The sequence below is a fragment of the Protopterus annectens genome, chromosome 8.part0 (genome assembly GCF_019279795.1).
Source record: "Protopterus annectens isolate FY-2018-M chromosome 8.part0, PAN1.0, whole genome shotgun sequence".
NCBI lineage: Eukaryota > Metazoa > Chordata > Ceratodontiformes > Protopteridae > Protopterus > Protopterus annectens.
The window spans coordinates 68856303-68875333 of NC_056741.1; the positions used below are offsets into that span (position 1 = coordinate 68856303).

The 19031-nt window shown below is 37.2% G+C and overlaps 1 protein-coding gene across 2 annotated transcripts in view; it reads right to left on the reverse strand.

The window, feature by feature from the left end:
- Positions 1–19031, reverse strand: part of PTPN6 (protein tyrosine phosphatase non-receptor type 6) — a 1172112-nt gene that overhangs the window by 172220 nt on the left and 980861 nt on the right. For both annotated transcript variants that reach the window (XM_044079623.1, XM_044079624.1), the window contains exon 9: positions 18465–18605. In XM_044079623.1, the coding sequence (XP_043935558.1) occupies positions 18465–18605 (141 nt within the window). The remainder of the gene's footprint in view (positions 1–18464; positions 18606–19031) is intronic.

A 19031-nucleotide genomic window follows, 5' to 3' on the forward strand; every position in this document is an offset into this window, starting at 1 on the left:
ACCTAAGAACATGTCTCAGTATCCATGTTTATACCTAAGAACATGTCTCAGTATCCATGTTTATACCTAAGAACATGTCTCAGTATCCATGTTTATACCTAAGAACATGTCTCAGTATCCATGTTTATACCTAAGAACATGTCTCAGTATCCATGTTTATACCTAAGAACATGTCTCAGTATCCATGTTTATACCTAAGAACATGTCTCAGTATCCATGTTTATACCTAAGAACATGTCTCAGTATCCATGTTTATACCTAAGAACATGTCTCAGTATCCATGTTTATACCTAAGAACATGTCTCAGTATCCATGTTTATACCTAAGAACATGTCTCAGTATCCATGTTTATACCTAAGAACATGTCTCAGTATCCATGTTTATACCTAAGAACATGTCTCAGTATCCATGTTTATACCTAAGAACATGTCTCAGTATCCATGTTTATACCTAAGAACATGTCTCAGTATCCATGTTTATACCTAAGAACATGTCTCAGTATCCATGTTTATACCTAAGAACATGTCTCAGTATCCATGTTTATACCTAAGAACATGTCTCAGTATCCATGTTTATACCTAAGAACATGTCTCAGTATCCATGTTTATACCTAAGAACATGTCTCAGTATCCATGTTTATACCTAAGAACATGTCTCAGTATCCATGTTTATACCTAAGAACATGTCTCAGTATCCACGTTTATACCTAAGAACATGTCTCAGTATCCACGTTTATACCTAAGAACATGTCTCAGTATCCACGTTTATACCTAAGAACATGTCTCAGTATCCACGTTTATACCTAAGAACATGTCTCAGTATCCACGTTTATACCTAAGAACGTGTCTCAGTATCCACATTTATACCTAAGAACGTGTCTCAGTATCCATGTTTATACCTAAGAACATGTCTCAGTATCCATGTTTATTCCTAAGAACATGTCTCAGTATCCATGTTTATACCTAAGAACATGTCTCAGTATCCATGTTTATACCTAAGAACATGTCTCAGTATCCATGTTTATTCCTAAGAACATGTCTCAGTAGCCACGTTTATACCTAAGAACATGTCTCAGTATCCACGTTTATACCTAAGAACATGTCTCAGTATCCACGTTTATACCTAAGAACATGTCTCAGTATCCACGTTTATACCTAAGAACATGTCTCAGTATCCACGTTTATACCTAAGAACATGTCTCAGTAGCCACGTTTATACCTAAGAACATGTCTCAGTAGCCACATTTATACCTAAGAACATGTCTCAGTATCCACGTTTATACCTAAGAACATGTCTCAGTATCCATGTTTATACCTAAGAACATGTCTCAGTATCCATGTTTATACCTAAGATCATGTCTCAGTATCCACGTTTATACCTAAGAACATGTCTCAGTATCCATGTTTATACCTAAGAACATGTCTCAGTATCCATGTTTATACCTAAGAACATGTCTCAGTATCCAGGTTTATACCTAAGAACGTGTCTCAGTATCCATGTTTGTACCTAAGAACGTGTCTCAGTATCCATGTTTATACCTAAGAACATGTCTCAGTATCCAGGTTTATACCTAAGAACGTGTCTCAGTATCCATGTTTATACCTAAGAACATGTCTCAGTATCCATGTTTATACCTAAGAACATGTCTGAGTATCCACATTTATACCTAAGAACATGTCTCAGTATCCATGTTTATACCTAAGAACATGTCTCAGTATCCATGTTTGTACCTAAGAACATGTCTCAGTATCCACGTTTATACCTAAGAACATGTCTCAGTATCCACGTTTATACCTAAGAACATGTCTCAGTATCCACGTTTATACCTAAGAACATGTCTCAGTATCCACGTTTATACCTAAGAACATGTCTCAGTATCCATGTTTATAACTATGAACATGTCTCAGTATCCACATTTATACCTAAGAACATGTCTCAGTATCCATGTTTATACCTAAGAACATGTCTCAGTATCCATGTTTATACCTAAGAACATGTCTCAGTATCCATGTTTATACCTAAGAACATGTCTCAGTATCCATGTTTATACCTAAGAACATGTCTCAGTATCCATGTTTATACCTAAGAACATGTCTCAGTATCCATGTTTATACCTAAGAACATGTCTCAGTATCCATGTTTATACCTAAGAACATGTCTCAGTATCCATGTTTATACCTAAGAACATGTCTCAGTATCCATGTTTATACCTAAGAACATGTCTCAGTATCCATGTTTATACCTAAGAACATGTCTCAGTATCCACATTTATACCTAAGAACATGTCTCAGTATCCACGTTTATACCTAAGAACATGTCTCAGTATCCATATTTATAACTAAGAACATGTCTCAGTATCCACATTTATACCTAAGAACATGTCTCAGTATCCATGTTTATACCTAAGAACATGTCTCAGTATCCATGTTTATACCTAAGAACATGTCTCAGTATCCATGTTTATACCTAAGAACATGTCTCAGTATCCATGTTTATACCTAAGAACTTGTCTCAGTATCCATGTTTATACCTAAGAACATGTCTCAGTATCAATGTTTATATCTAAGAACATGTCTCAGTATCCATGTTTATACCTAAGAACAAGTCTCAGTATCCATGTTTATACCTAAGAACATGTCTCAGTATCCATGTTTATACCTAAGAACATGTCTCAGTATCTATGTTTATACCTAAGAACATGTCTCAGTATCCATGTTTATACCTAAGAACATGTCTCAGTATCCATGTTTATACCTAAGAATATGTCTCAGTATCCACGTTTATACCTAAGAACATTTCTCGTATCCATATTTATACCTAAGAACATGTCTCAGTATCCACGTTTATACCTAAGAACATGTCTCAGTATCCACGTTTATACCTAAGAACATGTCTCTGTATCCATGTTTATACCTAAGAACGTGTCTCAGTATCCACGTTTATACCTAAGAACGTGTCTCAGTATCCATGTTTATACCTAAGAACGTGTCTCAGTATCCATGTTTATACCTAAGAACATGTCTCAGTATCCACGTTTATACCTAAGAACATGTCTCAGTATCCATGTTTATTCCTAAGAACATGTCTCAGTATCCACGTTTATACCTAAGAACATGTCTCAGTAGCCAGGTTGATACCTAAGAACATGTCTCAGTAGCCATGTTTATACCTAAGAACATGTCTCAGTAGCCACGTTTATACCTAAGAACATGTCTCAGTATCCACGTTTATACCTAAGAACATGTCTCAGTAGCCACGTTTATACCTAAGAACATGTCTCAGTATCCACGTTTATACCTAAGAACATGTCTCAGTATCCAACTTTATACCTAAGAACATGTCTCAGTATCCACGTTTATACCTAAGAACATGTCTCAGTATCCACGTTTATACCTAAGAACATGTCTCAGTATCCACGTTTATACCTAAGAACATGTCTCAGTATCCATGTTTATACCTAAGAACATGTCTCAGTATCCATGTTCATACCTAAGAACATGTATCAGTATCCACGTTTATACCTAAGAACATGTCTCAGTATCCACGTTTATACCTAAGAACATGTCTCAGTATCCACGTTTATACCTAAGAACATGTCTCAGTACCTAAGAACATGTCTCAGTATCCATGTTTATACCTAAGAACATGTCTCAGTATCCATGTTTATACCTAAGAACATGTCTCAGTATCCACGTTTATACCTAAGAACATGTCTCAGTATCCACGTTTATACCTAAGAACATGTCTCAGTATCCATGTTTATACCTAAGAACATGTCTCAGTATCCACGTTTATACCTAAGAACATGTCTCAGTATCCACATTTATACCTAAGAACATGTCTCAGTATCCATGTTTATACCTAAGAACATGTCTCAATATCCATGTTTATACCTAAGAACATGTCTCAGTATCCACGTTTATACCTAAAAACATGTCTCAGTATCCATGTTTATACCTAAGAACATGTCTCAGTATCCATGTTTATACCTAAGAACATGTCTCAGTATCCACGTTTATACCTAAGAACATGTCTCAGTATCCACATTTATACCTAAGAACATGTCTCAGTATCCATGTTTATACCTAAGAACATGTCTCAGTGTCCATGTTTATACCTAAGAACATGTCTCAGTATCCATGTTTATACCTAAGAACATGTCTCAGTATCCACGTTTCTACTTAAGAACATGTCTCAGTATCCACGTTTGTCTCAGTATCCTTTCCTATTCCTGATGATGTCCCCGTTGTCCCTAAAGTTGAACATTCCTTGAAGACATTTCCCGTTGCTAGATCCAATTCTGACTTTTATGTTACATGATGAGGTCTTATTTCCAGACCTAGTGTAAAATACACAGCGACCTGCACATGATTGTTTTATATGCGTCTGATTTTTGTATGATTGCATGCCAAATAATTAGTTTTGTATAATTGCATGTCAAAAGATAATTTCTGTAAATTGCACATCATTGAATACTGTCATTTCATATAAGAACTACTTCTCAAAGAGGGAGGGTGTAGATCAGAGGGTGGGTATGTATGTACCTTTCAGAAGCATTTCCAGATGTAGCACGTGCATATAAATACTGAGCATGTGCAGGCAGCACTGCCATTTTGAGAGAACAGCCTTAGTGTTAACATGTATGAGTGTGGTAGTCATTGTGTTTATAAGTTTATTTAAGTTACAAAGCATCATTTCTGATGTGTTTGTGTGTAATAAAGCTGCTTGAACAGAACCCACAAATGTTTGTCTGTTTTATCCAGACCAAACGAGCGACAATGGTTACCTACCTTATGGTCAAATCTGCATAGAGTAAGTCCAACCTAATAATACACAAACCATTGAAAAGCATAGTTGATGACTTTTCAAATTATCAGCAAATGAAACACAGCGATGAGAGAGAACTGCGCAAGTGGGGAAATGCAGGTATAAGTAACCAAGAAAATACGTAAATGATGACAATCCATTTTATCCAGGAATAAAAACAAATAAATAAGGTGGAAAAGTAGTAGCAATAAATACGCTAGAAGAAAGGGCACAGCGATCTTTTTATCAAATAGGTTGGACACCGTATCAGTAGAATAAAACCACACCAAGACCCAAACCACATACTCAGAGCTGACCTATCTAATGCTTTAAACACTACGCCAGCCAGAGGCTGTAGTTCCTGTTCATCGTTTTGTATTTCTTTCCTTTACTCCTGTAGTCATTACACGCTGGGGCCTTGTATATTTTGTAGGTTGCATTTCACTATTTCATTTGCTGGTCATCTGAACAATCGTTGACGTTTTTGATGGCTTGTGTATGTTCAGGTTGAATTTGCTGTATGTAGCTTCAATCATAATGTAAGTAGCCCTGTTTTGTAGTCACTTTCAGTAACACAAAGCTATGATTCATTATGAAACCTGAGCTTTTATAGTATTTTTTCTTTCATATGCAGAATATGATCGTTAGTGTACTACAAAATACTGTTTCTAATGCATTCCTTTTTGTCCAACGAATGATACACTCTAAAGCCCAAATCCTATATATTATAGAAACTACAATAAAAACTGGATAAAAGAAAAACAGCCACTGGAATGGCAATAATTAAGAACTTTCATCATTTATTTAACTTAAGACTTTGATGAAGTCTTAGACTGAATAAAGACAGAAGCACCAACGACAATCATCTCAGTGGCTGTGCTTCCTTCATTCTATTTTTAATGCAACACTTTGATATAAAGTTTTGTATAAATATTTTTATGAGTTATGTCTATCTCATTGAATTAACAAATTTAAAAATAAAAAAATAGTAGGATTTCTGGTTACGGTGAACTGCTAGTTGTTGCAATATTTGGCAAACTCCCTGACCTATCATATATTGGACAAACTCCCTGACCTGTCATATATTGGACAAACTCCCTGGCCTGTCATATATTGGACAAACTCCCTGACCTGTCATATATTGGACAAACTCCCTGACCTGTCATATATTGGAAAAACTCCCTGACCTACCATACATAAAATTAAAAAGTAACCACAAGTAGCACTTCTGTGGTATGTGCATTTTGGTCTGCAGCAAGGAATGCTCTTTGGGGAAAATTTTAATGAAGAAAACAGTGGCATTAGGGATGAAAAAAGGGGGAGGGATGGCTTATCCGCTGGTACCTTCTCCAAAGCTGTGATTAGCCTGAAAAGAATTTGGAGCCAAAAAGGGGGGAGGATGGCTTTATCACTGGTAACTCCTCTAAAGCTGTGATTGGCATGAAAATAATTTGGAGCCAAAAAGAGGGAGGGATGGCTTCCCCACTGGTACCTCCTCCAAAGCTGTGATTAGTCTGAAAAGAATTTGGAGCGAAAACCTGCCCAGCAGTCACTAGAGGTTATGGCTCTGGCTCTGGTGAAGTTATCACAGATTGTAAATAATCAGGGTGGATATGTCAAAGTAGCAGACAAGACTGAAGGTAATGCAAAAAAAAAAAATTAAATGCACATTAGGATGTAGTTTCTTGCCTGCAATGTGACATATGAAGCAGGTAAGTATTCTACCAACAGATTTCCAGTTGAATTAGAAATTCTAGTGTCCCAAGCCACAGAAATGGAAGACGAGACTTGTAGAAAACTTTTATGATTAAAGGGTCTCCTGGTGTAAACGGAAGCAAAGGGTCCCTCCCTTGTAAAAAGCTGCTGTACTCCTCGACAGATATTTCAGAAAAGCAAGTGAGCATTGAGAGAGTACACAGGATTTTTATGCCTGACCCACCATCAGCTTTGAAAAACCCAAATCAAGTGATAGAGTGAGATACTTCTACATAAAAGGAAAGAGTCATTTGATTACTTTAGGCTTCTGGCAAAAGACTTTATTATAACGATGTCTGAATATTTTAAGAGTAAGATTGTACTACGGAGAGACAAAAAAAAAAACAAACAAATTAGTTCTTACTGTGTAGTAATTCAGACCTCATCTTTAATTTAAATTGATTTATTCTGCTTATTTAAGGTGCTTTTTTCCCAATAAGAGCATAGATTTCCCTAGTCTGAGATGGTGCTGAAAAAGTAATAAATCTTGAGTGCAGAGACAAAATAATCGCAGAGAGGAAGATCAGTCACCAAACGAACACTAAAGTGGATTAGAAAATCGTTGGCTCCTTTTCCAGTCTTCCATGAGAGGTTAAACCAAAGAGAGAAAGCCCAGCTAGCAAGTCATTTAAAGTGAGGACCATGTGGGCAAAGGAAAGTGGTCATCGAAGAAGAAAGAAAAAAATAACAAATTGTAGGGAAATGAACTGGAATAACTAGCAACAGCAGGCTAGCAGTGTCAAGGTCATCCGGAATGTTAAGTATGTAAAGTATTCACTAATAAAGAGACCAGAGAAATGTAAACAGAGCAGCTAGGAATGCTATTGCTTGACTTGAAAGAAAAGGAAGGGTCTGTCTTTGAGATGTTTAACCAGTCCAGAATCCCAGAGACATTCTCTGTGCCATGTGGCTACTTGTTAAGGGGGTAATGAAAGGTTTGGGTACAGAGTGATATTGGGCTGGTCGGAGCTATCTAAAGGGTCACTGAGGTCAGGAATGCAGCAATGCAACAGGAAGATCAGAGAAAATAACGTGTTCGTGTGGGAGTCATGGCAAATCTGATTATGTGAATTGTAGGAGCTACATACTAGGAGAGGTGAGACGTGAGCGACCTAGGAAAATAATAAAAAGCAACCCAAGGATCGTGGTTCTACACGGTTTTATATTATATTACAATAAATGGATGAACACGTTAAAACTTCATGCTGTGATTTCCTTTGGTTGCTTTTCTTTATTTTGTTGTTTTCCTAGTTTGTTATTGTCACAATTTAGTTTGACAGTGAGTAAGCTGACAGGACAAACTCCGGAGGAAAAGGCTAAAATTATCACAGCCAAAGTGGATTTTATGTTGAGATCATTGAAATAAACAGATGCAGATATTTCCAAAAGATATAAAGACACATGGCTCTTCATTTAAGTCAGGAGAGATCAGTGCACTGAGTCTCTGGTGAACATTCTGCACTATGGGGAGACGTGGTTCTGTCTCCAGCAAGGGCATGCATGATATTTAAGTTTTTATATGGAATTATATTCAAGGAAGTCAGAGGACACAAGGTTATCAAGGAGAAGGGAGGAAGTTATGGACAAGATAACCCTTCCAAAGTGACCAAGAGCCTCATGATTTGATGTCTCTATTAATAATGACTGGATCTATGAAGCAGGACTCAAACGTTTTCAGAACCAGATGAGATCATAGTAGATGTGTAATTGATATGAGGGTGAAGGATATTAAAGTGTTTATGTACGCTGATAAATACTGCTGCGGTGGTACGGCGGTAGCGTTGTTACCTCACAGCAAGAGGTTCTGCCGTTCAATTCTCGGCTTGGCTTGGGAGTGCCTTCTGTGTGGAGTCTGCATGTCCTCCCCGTGGTTCGGTAGCATTCGAAAGACATGCGTGTGTAAATGGGTGTGCCTTCATTGAAGGCTGGGTGTCGAGCTGGCACCTTGGCATTTCATAAAAATCTACTGCCAATCATTTGCGGACCAGAGTTCCGCTGTGGCGACCCCTTACCGGGAAAAGCCGAAAGATAAACAACAACATGTATGCTGATAAAGTGCTAGAAGCTAAGAAAGTCATAGTTTCATGGAAAGGAGCTCTGGTTTGTGTGATAACAAAAGAAGGAAAGGTCCCAAGATCCCAGGGTCATATAGACCTATTTCAGTAGTGAATCAAGGTTATACAATACTAATGGCAATACTGGAATATATTGGTCAATACTGGTCAGAGGATTTTCTAGAAGCGTGACTTGAAATGTACATCTAGATAAAAGTGGCTTTGGGTTTCCTCTGGGATTTGTAATGTGTGTATCTTAGATGGAAGGTATTGATGGTGGGTATGTTGCAAGGGTAAAGGTAAATACAGAGTTGTTAGATGAGTTTAATATAAGACCAGGAACTCTAAACACTACATCTAAAACATTAGTGGAAAAGCTGCATTTATTCCCATTGAAGGAATCTAGAATGGGGAGGGGGAAGAGAACTTTCAGGTTTTGTTATATGCTGATGATCTGTTGTTAATAACAAATCCACAAGATGATTTAGTGAGGGTGCTTAGTCTGTTTGAGAGATCTGGTCAACTTTCAGAATATAAATTAAATTTAACTGAGACTAGAACATTATACTAAAGTATAACACTTCCACAGGAATTTGTAGACCAATATATGTATTTATAGGATTTACAGCAGTTTATTTAGGAATTTAATAAAAACTAAAAGCAAAACAAATGCTCCGCATGCAAGCCTCCAGAAAATAGCCAGTATATAAATAGAGAAAACAGGAGGCCAACTCAGCTGACAACGTAAGGCAAAATGATAAAAAGCCAAAAATCAGTCATAGGCAAAAAGCCAATAGTCACTAAGTTCCACCAACGATATCAACGACAGCTTTTCAAACACCAGCGAAATATTTTATTTCCTTTAATGAATACAGGCAAGCGCTTTCACCATAAAAGGCTTCCTCAGGCCATTAACAATAAAATAAAGGAAGGTCATATTTATAGAAAAAGCTCATGACATCACTTCCTTAATTAATACAAGATTCATTAAATAATTATTACTATACAAACATGGTATTAATTACATCAAGCAGCTAAAATTTGCATATTCAATATATAAAATGGATTTTAAACATCATATAAAAATATATACTTAGTTATTTCCTAAGCTTTTTACCTTTTAAAATTGGTTTAATCGGGACCCTATCGTTCAAACCTGGTGGAGCATCTGCTCTCAACCTGATTATCCATTTTGTTTCATTTTGTTCCGTTTTATTCCATACATCACCCCTTCTAATAGATGGCAAAAACTTTTGAATCACCATAAATTTAAAACAATGATCTGTAGAGGTTTCAATTATATGTTTAGACAATGCATTCTTAATAGATTTTATTCTTATATTATATAGGTGCTCCCTCACTCCATCCCTCAAGCGTCTATCAGTTTTGCCCACGTAAAACGCAGGGTATGCACAGCAGGTTGCTAAATAGGCTACGTGCTTAGAGTTACAATTAGCTGAAGGGAGAAAATTATATTGTAGATTACTGACAGGATGTATAAAAAATCCTAAAGTATTAATATATGAGCAAAAGTTACACCTCTGGCATGGTTTTGTAGATTCATAATGATTCTTATTATGTGCACGTGATTCTATGCATCCATAACTACAAAGTATCCTATGTAAATTAGTCCTATTCTTATATCCAAACTTTGGGACATCACCTAATATTTTATTAATTTCTGGGTCCACTCTCAGAATGTCCCAAAACTTTTTGTACGCATCTCTAATGTCTCTAGTGTCCTGAGTGTAATACATACTAATCTGAGTTATTTCTTTCTCTTCATAAACTTTTGCAACACTTCCTTCTTCATAATTTTCTTTATCTGCAAAATATGGGGAAGCTGTACTTTTCCTTAACATATCCACTGTAACCATATTTTGTTCAATCTCCTCTAAAGTATACGCTCTTTCTAATAATTGTTTTTTCAACTTATCCATCTCTTCTCTATACCCTTGATCTGTGGGATTCATTCTTGATGCCCTCATAGCCTGTCCTTTTATGATGTTCCTAAATATAAAATTTGGGTGCATACTCGATCTATGTAACAGAGAATTTCTGTAACAAGATTTGCTATGCACACCTGTATTGAGCAGGCCACTGGGTAATCTCTCTACATATACATCTAAATAAGAGATGTATTCTTCTGACGCTGACATAGTAAACTTTAAATAATGAGTTAAAGAGTTTACTTGATGAAAAACTGTTTCTCATTCTGAAAATTCAGATCTCCAAATAAAGAGCAAATCGTCTACAAAGCGGACGTAAAAACATACGTTCCGCTTATAACTATCTAAATTAAATAGTTGTTCAATTTCCCAATCGACCATGACAAGGTTGGCGTAGCTGTTGGCACAAGATGTGCCCATTGCTACGCCATCCTTTTGATGAAATATCTGGTTGTCAAAGGTGAAAATATTGTAACTCAATACCACATTCATCAGTTCACAAATGGCATCAATTTCAGTTCTAGTTAAATTCTGGTGTTTTTTCAAGCACCTACAAACACTCTCAATTCCTTCCTTATTTGGAATCTGAGTGAATAGTGACTGTACATCCATAGTTACCATCCAAAATTTATACGTTTCTGGTATATCTTTCATTACATCATACAACATGGTCAAAAATTGTTTCGTGTCCCGAACCAATTGGTCTCATAGGTGGGTTACTCTGATCTTTGTGTATTTTTGGTAACCCTTGAATACATGGTATTAGAGGTTCATCAATTAAACAAAATCTATATAAATCATCACCTATCATACCTAAATCATGGCTGTTGTAAAGAAAGCTAGATACTTCATCAATAATTTCATCAACTCGTGCAGTATTAATCTTTTGATAAAATTTTTTATCACTTAACATCTTATTCATGCTTAATATATATTGCTCAGTATCCATTATAACAATAGGGCCGCCTTTATCTGTGGGCCTAATAGCTATACTAGAATCTTCTCTAAGACTTTTCAAAGCTTTTCTCATTTCAGGACATAAGTTACCATACCATTTTCTGTCCCTATTATTTTTATTAATGTCATGCAATTCTTGTTCAACAAGTTTAGAGTATGCTTCAATAAGTGGGTGCATATTAGGAACATAGGTACTAGGTTTCCTAAGTGTATTCACATATCCTATATTACTGTTACCATAATCTAACTTCAGTTGAAGATTTCTTACAAATAGTTTTAAATATAATACAGAATCAGTGATATCACTCTTTGCAGAGGGTATGAATGATAATCCTTTTTCTAATAATAAACTTTCATTTTTAGTCAAGACCTTTTTAGAAATATTCCAAATTAATGTGGTACTACTTTTTCCCACATTTTTTTCAGCGTGGGTCCTATAACCTCCTCCTCTGTTAACCACCTCTTCTGTCTCCCTCTGCTCATAGAGCGATCCCTCCCACCCTTCCGAATCTTGGAAATGGGGAAAGAGGCCATCTCTCTATTAACATTCATGCCATCTCTACTAAAAATTGGTGTCTTCTTTCTAACAACCTCACATTTATTACTATTAACCTCTGAAATCTTACTATTTATGTTCAAACCCATATTTTCAGTTCTACCTGTTGTTAGAACTTCTATATCTCCCAATTCAGTTATTATATTTGCATCCTCCTGATGTATTTCAGCTGTAGCTACAATCACATTATTAACATCATCGTTAACAACATCATTATTCACATTCTCAGATTCATTATTAATTAAAATATTATGGTTAACATTTCTTCTTACTGCATTTTTACCAACAGAGTTCTTACTCTGTCTACAACCATCATTCTCACTTATATTTCAAGTCTTTATCGTTTTCACTTGGCTCTGGTTCTGGTTTATGAAGTTATCTTTGGGCCAAGTAAAGACTTGGCCCTTTTTAAAATTGATAGTGTCCCTTCTTATTTTACTTTGCTTCTGTTCAACCAGTTTTTTCTCAAATAAAAATACATTATCTAAAAGTCTATAAAACAGTTTGTCGGAAATGTCTCGTTAATATGCGTCTGTTGCTCACGAATCCTATTCCTAAGTTGATTCTCCTCAACGGAGAAATAATCATTCATGAGCTGCATATATTGCACGCTGGTTTCAATATTTATTTGCTGCCACTTATATAACAGTTCGGGATGTGTCATACCTGTTGTCGGCATCTTTAGCACTCGTAGCCCTCTCGGAATAATTCTCCTCACAATACATACCTCAAAATGTTGTCTTTGAAGCTGTAATCGTTTTAGCTTCATAATGTCAATTTCCATTTCTTGTAACAATAGTGACAAACCACTACAACCAAACTCACTCGAATCTCCATCGGTCGACTGGTCCGTGACATAATACGCCAATAACGGATTCTCCGACCCTTCTATGATTATTTCAAATCTCTTACGCTCTCTCTCTATTTCCAGTTTATATGGTAATTCAACAGGAACATCAGCCATTGCGTCGGAGCAAAAGACAAATGTAATAAAAACTAAAAGCAAAACAAATGCTCCACACGCAAGCCTCCAGAAAATAGCCAGTATATAAATAGAGAAAACAGGAGGCCAACTCAGCTGACAACTTAAGGCAAAATGATAAAAAGCCAAAAATCAGTCATAGGCAAAAAGCCAATAGTCACTAAGTTCCACCAACGATATCAACGACAGCTTTTCAAACACCAGCGAAATATTTTATTTCCTTTAATGAATACAGGCAAGCGCTTTCACCATAAAAGGCTTCTTCAGGCCATTAACAATAAAATAAAGGAAGGTCATATTTATAGAAAAAGCTCATGACATCACTTCCTTAATTAATACAAGATTGGTTTAATCGGGACCCTATATGTTTACGTGGGCAAAACTGATAGACGCGTGAGGGATAGAGTGAGGGAGCACCTATATAATATAAGAATAAAATCTATTAAGAATGCATTGTCTAAACATATAATTGAAACCTCTACAGATCATTGTTTTAAATTTATGGTGATTCAAAAGTTTTTGCCATCTATTATAAGGGGTGATGTATGGAATAAAACGGAACAAAATGAAACAAAATGGATAATCAGGTTGAGAGCAAATGCTCCACCAGGTTTGAACGATAGGGTCCCGATTAAACCAATTTTAAAAGGTAAAAAGCTTAGGAAATAACTAAGTATATATTTTTATATGATGTTTAAAATTCATTTTATATATTGAATATGCAAATTTTATCTGCTTGATGTAATTAGTACCATGTTTGTATAGTAATAATTATTTAATGAATCTTGTATTAATTAAGGAAGTGATGTCATGAGCTTTTTCTATAAATATGACCTTCCTTTATTTTATTGTTAATGGCCTGAGGAAGCCTTTTATGGTGAAAGCGCTTGCCTGTATTCATTAAAGGAAATAAAATATTTCATTGGTGTTTGAAAAGCTGTCGTTGATATCATTGGTGGAACTTGGTGACTATTGGCTTTTTGCCTATGACTGATTTTTGGCTTTTTATCATTTTGCCTTACGTTGTCAGCTGAGTTGGCCTCCTGTTTTCTCTATTTATTTAGGAATTTGTTTGCTCTCTAACATTCAGCAAATAATGACAGTAGTGTGCAGTAAAGTGTTGAGCAAGTGTCAGATATTATTGCAGAAGTGGCCTGTGGTGGAGTTATTTTGCACAAAGGGTTTCTCCATTCAAGGTGGTGATACTTCCCCAGGTTTTACACGTGTTTAGGCTTTGCCATTGTCCTGAGATAATACATTTTTAATAAAAATCAAAGGGATTGTAGCAAGATTTATATGGCAGGGTAGAAGAACCAGTGTTGCCTGGGGTAAGTTAGCCTTACCAGCAGCCTGTGCAGGAATGAGACTACTTGATTCTGGGCTGCACTGGACAACAGCTCATTTGAAAATTTCTTTCTTGAATAGCTCTGAATATGGCCAGCTCTGTCAGACAAGCTGTATTGTGCAAATGACTTACTAAGTGAGGAAGCCAGTAAATCATGGCGCACTATGTTTCACATAGGCAGCTGTCACAAATGAATACAAAGCTGCAGTTCTGCATTACAAACCATGCTGTCTCTCTCCATGCTGTAGTCATTTAAAAATTCTCCCCTCCAGTTATTATTCTACACTGAAAACAGTGCTACTAACTAATAAAGTAAACTACTCTCTAAGTAATAGTCAAGACACCTCATACTAGCTAAACTGTAGTTCAAAAATGCCACCTGGTGAAAGAGCCTTCTTTCGAACATAGCCTGTAATATTGAACAACCTCCCAAATGACGCTAAAAATAGTTAAACATTACAGGCCTTCAAACCTTAATAAAGTGAACATTTACACAATGAAGCTAAGTATAAAAGTGAACATTTACATGACAAAGCTAAATATAAAAGTGAACATTTACACGATGAAGCTAAGTGTAACTACTTTTGGGATGCTGGCTAATGCATTATAATGTCAACTTTTGGACTTTGATGCTAATGCAACCTTTCAACCTTAACACTGTGCTGCCCCACTGAAATGTGATATAAAAGCACTTGAACAAGGCATAGTGCATCTGGGGAAAGATGATGAGTCAGCAGTAAAGATAAAGGAGAACTAAACTTAATTAGGAATATTTTAAAAGAATAAACCGCACAGCCCCCAGTGTCATATCTTCACTGGTGAGGTCAGACTACAATGCTGTCTCCTTCAAAATAAAAACGTAGCCACAGTAGTAAGAACACTAACCACAGCAAACCCAGTAACAGTTACGAACTATTCAAAAGTACATCCTATTAAGTGATATTTTGTCAAAATTCAATGCCCCTTCTAATCCCAAATTCACAGCAACCTATGCAGAATTGTTCACAGAGACTGTGTACAGCCATGTAAATGGCTGTATATAGGCTCCTGTATATTCTAGAAGTAAGCCCAAAACAAACCTTGCTGGTGGAATCCTAACTTTAATACGTTATATAACAAAAAGAAAAAGTCATGGCCAAAATCAGGAAAAGCAACTCCCATAATAAGTGCTTATTAATTAAACTAAACATGAAACTAAGAGGGCTAATTAAGTCCAACAAGGCCAATTATGAGCTCAAGATAGCCACACAGGGTAAAGATAACCACCAGGCCTTCCATAGCTATGTCCATAACCTTAAAGGCAGCCCACAGCAGGGTGCTGGAACTCTTGGTCAGTGGTGCTACCTTCACTGAACAGAGTGAAATAACAAGTTTGCTGGCTTACAAATTCAGCTCAAACTTTACCCCTAATCCCCCTGCCTCCCCCATGAAATACCTACTAGTATACCCTCCAACTATTAGCAGGGGGCAGGTCCTGGAGGCGCTCGCTAAGGCCAAAAACACTGCTTCATTGGGCCCTGACAATATCTCCAGTTGCCTTCTAAATATGCTAAAACATGTCCCAGCAGAACCACTTAAGGCAGTTAACTACAACCCCAAAACAGGTTATGTGCCAGGTGAATAGAGGGCCATGGTGGTCATCACTCTTCATAAAGGTGAACCATCAACTGACCCCAGGAATTAAACAATGAGTCTGACATATCTAATATGCAAAGTCATGAATAGAATTATCATGGAAATGATCAGCAAAGTGCATACTGCCTCCCTTGATTTGGCCAAGGTGTTTGATACAATACCCCAGTCAGGTATTGCTGGCAAACTCTCATAACTAGGCATAAATCCACTAATAACTCACTGGATTGTCAGCTGGCTTACCGATAGGACCCAAGAAGTCAGAAACATTGAGACCACCTCCACCACAAGACTGGTCACCAGCTGAATACCACAGGACCCTGAGTTGGGCCCACTCAGAAGCCAAGGCGAATGTCAAAGGCTTCAGGCTTACCAAGTTCATGTCTGTAAATTGGGAGCTATCATAGATTCCCCACACAAAACCTACAAGAGGGTCTAACACAAACAAATGACTGGTGCACAAGCCATGTATTAAAACTCAGGGCACAGAAATTTCTTATAGTACCCATTGGGAAATCATCCGCCCAAGATAATTATTTCATCGATATACACCCCTAAGAGATGACCTAATAGTTAGGGATCTGGGGACATAATGTAGACAGTAATCTGGTGTTTGACCATTACATAGCCACAGTAGTAAGAACACCATTCTGTGTCACCTGAATCATAAGGAAGGGAATGGCATCCATGTCCAAGAAAGTTCTAATACCATGCTACTCAGACCTTATCAGGCCCATCACTGAGGACAATGCCCCCTCTGGCATGTACCTAACCAGAAATTTGCAACAGCTAGAACGTTCTCAAAGGTTCCTCACCAGGATTATCGAGGGTATGAATGTATGTCCTACACAGATTGTCTTAAGGCCTTAGCTCTGTCCTCAGTCTCCTACAGGTTACTGAGAGTCAGTTTATACCTGGCATATACGGCATCCTCAGATACATCTCTGATGGGTCTTTTGCACATGGACAAGACAAAGAGCTCCAGAAACACTATATTCTAGGAGCTGAACTTTGCCTGCAACATAAATAGAACCTGCTGGAGGAACCAATATGTGTCTTAAAGGACCCCCCATGTAATGGACTAAGCTCCCAATGTAAGTGAAGAGTTCATCCCTGACCCCGTTCAAAAGAAACCTTGATCATTGGATGAGAAATCACAAATTCAGCCCTGGTTGGCTTCGATGTGTTTGATGGCCAGAGGCTGACAGTGAGTAAATTAATTCCTGGCAAACATACCCCCCCCCCACATAACCCTTAGCTACATCTTTACTAACATATCCCACTATGTAGGCATTCAAGGAACTCGGACACAAAACTAGGTTGGGTTGCACGGCTAGGCTTGTAAAGACCATGTTAGTCGTTAGTCTAGTATAAACATATGAACCTGTGAACCAGCCACTGCTGGGGCAGCACTGTGGTTTACTGGTAAGATCTATGCCTCACAGTCCCATTGTTTTATCTGGGCCATTTGTCACTGCCTGTGTAAATCAATAAATAAATAAATGTGGACTCTGCACCACTAAATGCATTAATAAAGGCATTACCACCATGTGTGGACCATAAACTGTAATTTTATTAACTATTTGCATTTGTGGAGCTGACTTTCTAGACCAAATAAAGTAGTGGTCTGTGCCATTGAACTATAGTGGTGTGTGTCAGTGAACTGTAGTGGACTGTGCCATGGTCTGTGCCGTTGAACTATAGTAGTCTGTGTCAGTGAGCTATAGGGGTCTGTACCAGTGAACTATAATGGTCTGTGCCATTGAAATAAAGTGGTCTGTGTCAGTGAACTATAGTGGTCTGTGTCAGTGAACTATAGGGGGCTGTACCAGTGAACTGTAGTGGTGTGTGTCAGTGAACTATAGGGGGCTGTACCAGTGAACTGTAGTGGTGTGTGTCAGTGAACTATAGTGGTCTGTGTCAGTGAACTATACGGGTCTGTACCAGTGACCTGCAGTGGTATGTGCCATCACCTGTTCCACAGAGTTGACATCAAAGTGCCTCACTGTCTCGTTACCTCTTTTGTCCCATTGCTTTCATCCTTTCCTTTACATACATGGATGTACCTCCTCCAGTTTTTACTGTATGCACGTATTCTCATAATCTCTGTATGATTTCATTTTTTTATGATTAAATGCAAGTTCTTCCTTTTTCCACTACGGATTCTAAAGTACAACAGCATTTTGAAGGTAGGAAATGTCTTGCATCTGCTAAGATGACATATTTTGATTTTATTTTCTGCAGCATATTAAAATTTATCTCCCAAGGAATTGTGTACCTCTGTATAAAAAAGGCAGAATGTGACTTTCTTTCACGTGATCATTCAAAAGGCAAGCGAGTATATCATTAAAAAGGCCATAAAATATTTCCCCAGATTACACTCTGGTCTGCATGCTGCAGGGTACGACAGCTGAGGTCATAAACTTACCCGACCTTTCTCCACTTCCATCGTCGTCATGATAATCACCCGTGTGTTCTCCTGCCACACCATTTGCCAGAAGTCATTAACAGTGGCAAGAAGGCAGCCCTGTGTAGCAATATACATCTTTCCACCCCCAAACAACCGATTCTAAAACAAAGCACAAAAACAGAAAATGTAACTTTTCTAAACTGTGATGAGTGTTTTCAGCTGCTGCATGTTCTCTGAAAGGTGTAGAAATCAAGACAAAAGGCTACAGCTCTGTTTTAACTTTTGGGTGTGTCTATAAGAAACATAACAGTCTAAATGGGGTTCCACATAAAAAATGACATTCTTTAATGTAGAAATTTTGGCTCATCAAGAAAAAAGAATATTAAAAATAAACTTCTGTAAACAAACAAAACTAAATCCAAGTACAAAGAAATGAAACATTTATTCAAGTAAGTGGAATAAAGTTTTTGTACTAGTTGTACTGGGTGCTTCATCAAACGTTTTACTTGAAGAATCACCCAGTTTGAATGCATACCTCGGTTAAATTGCTTTATTGTTTGTACATGTACCGGAAGGTTTCATTTT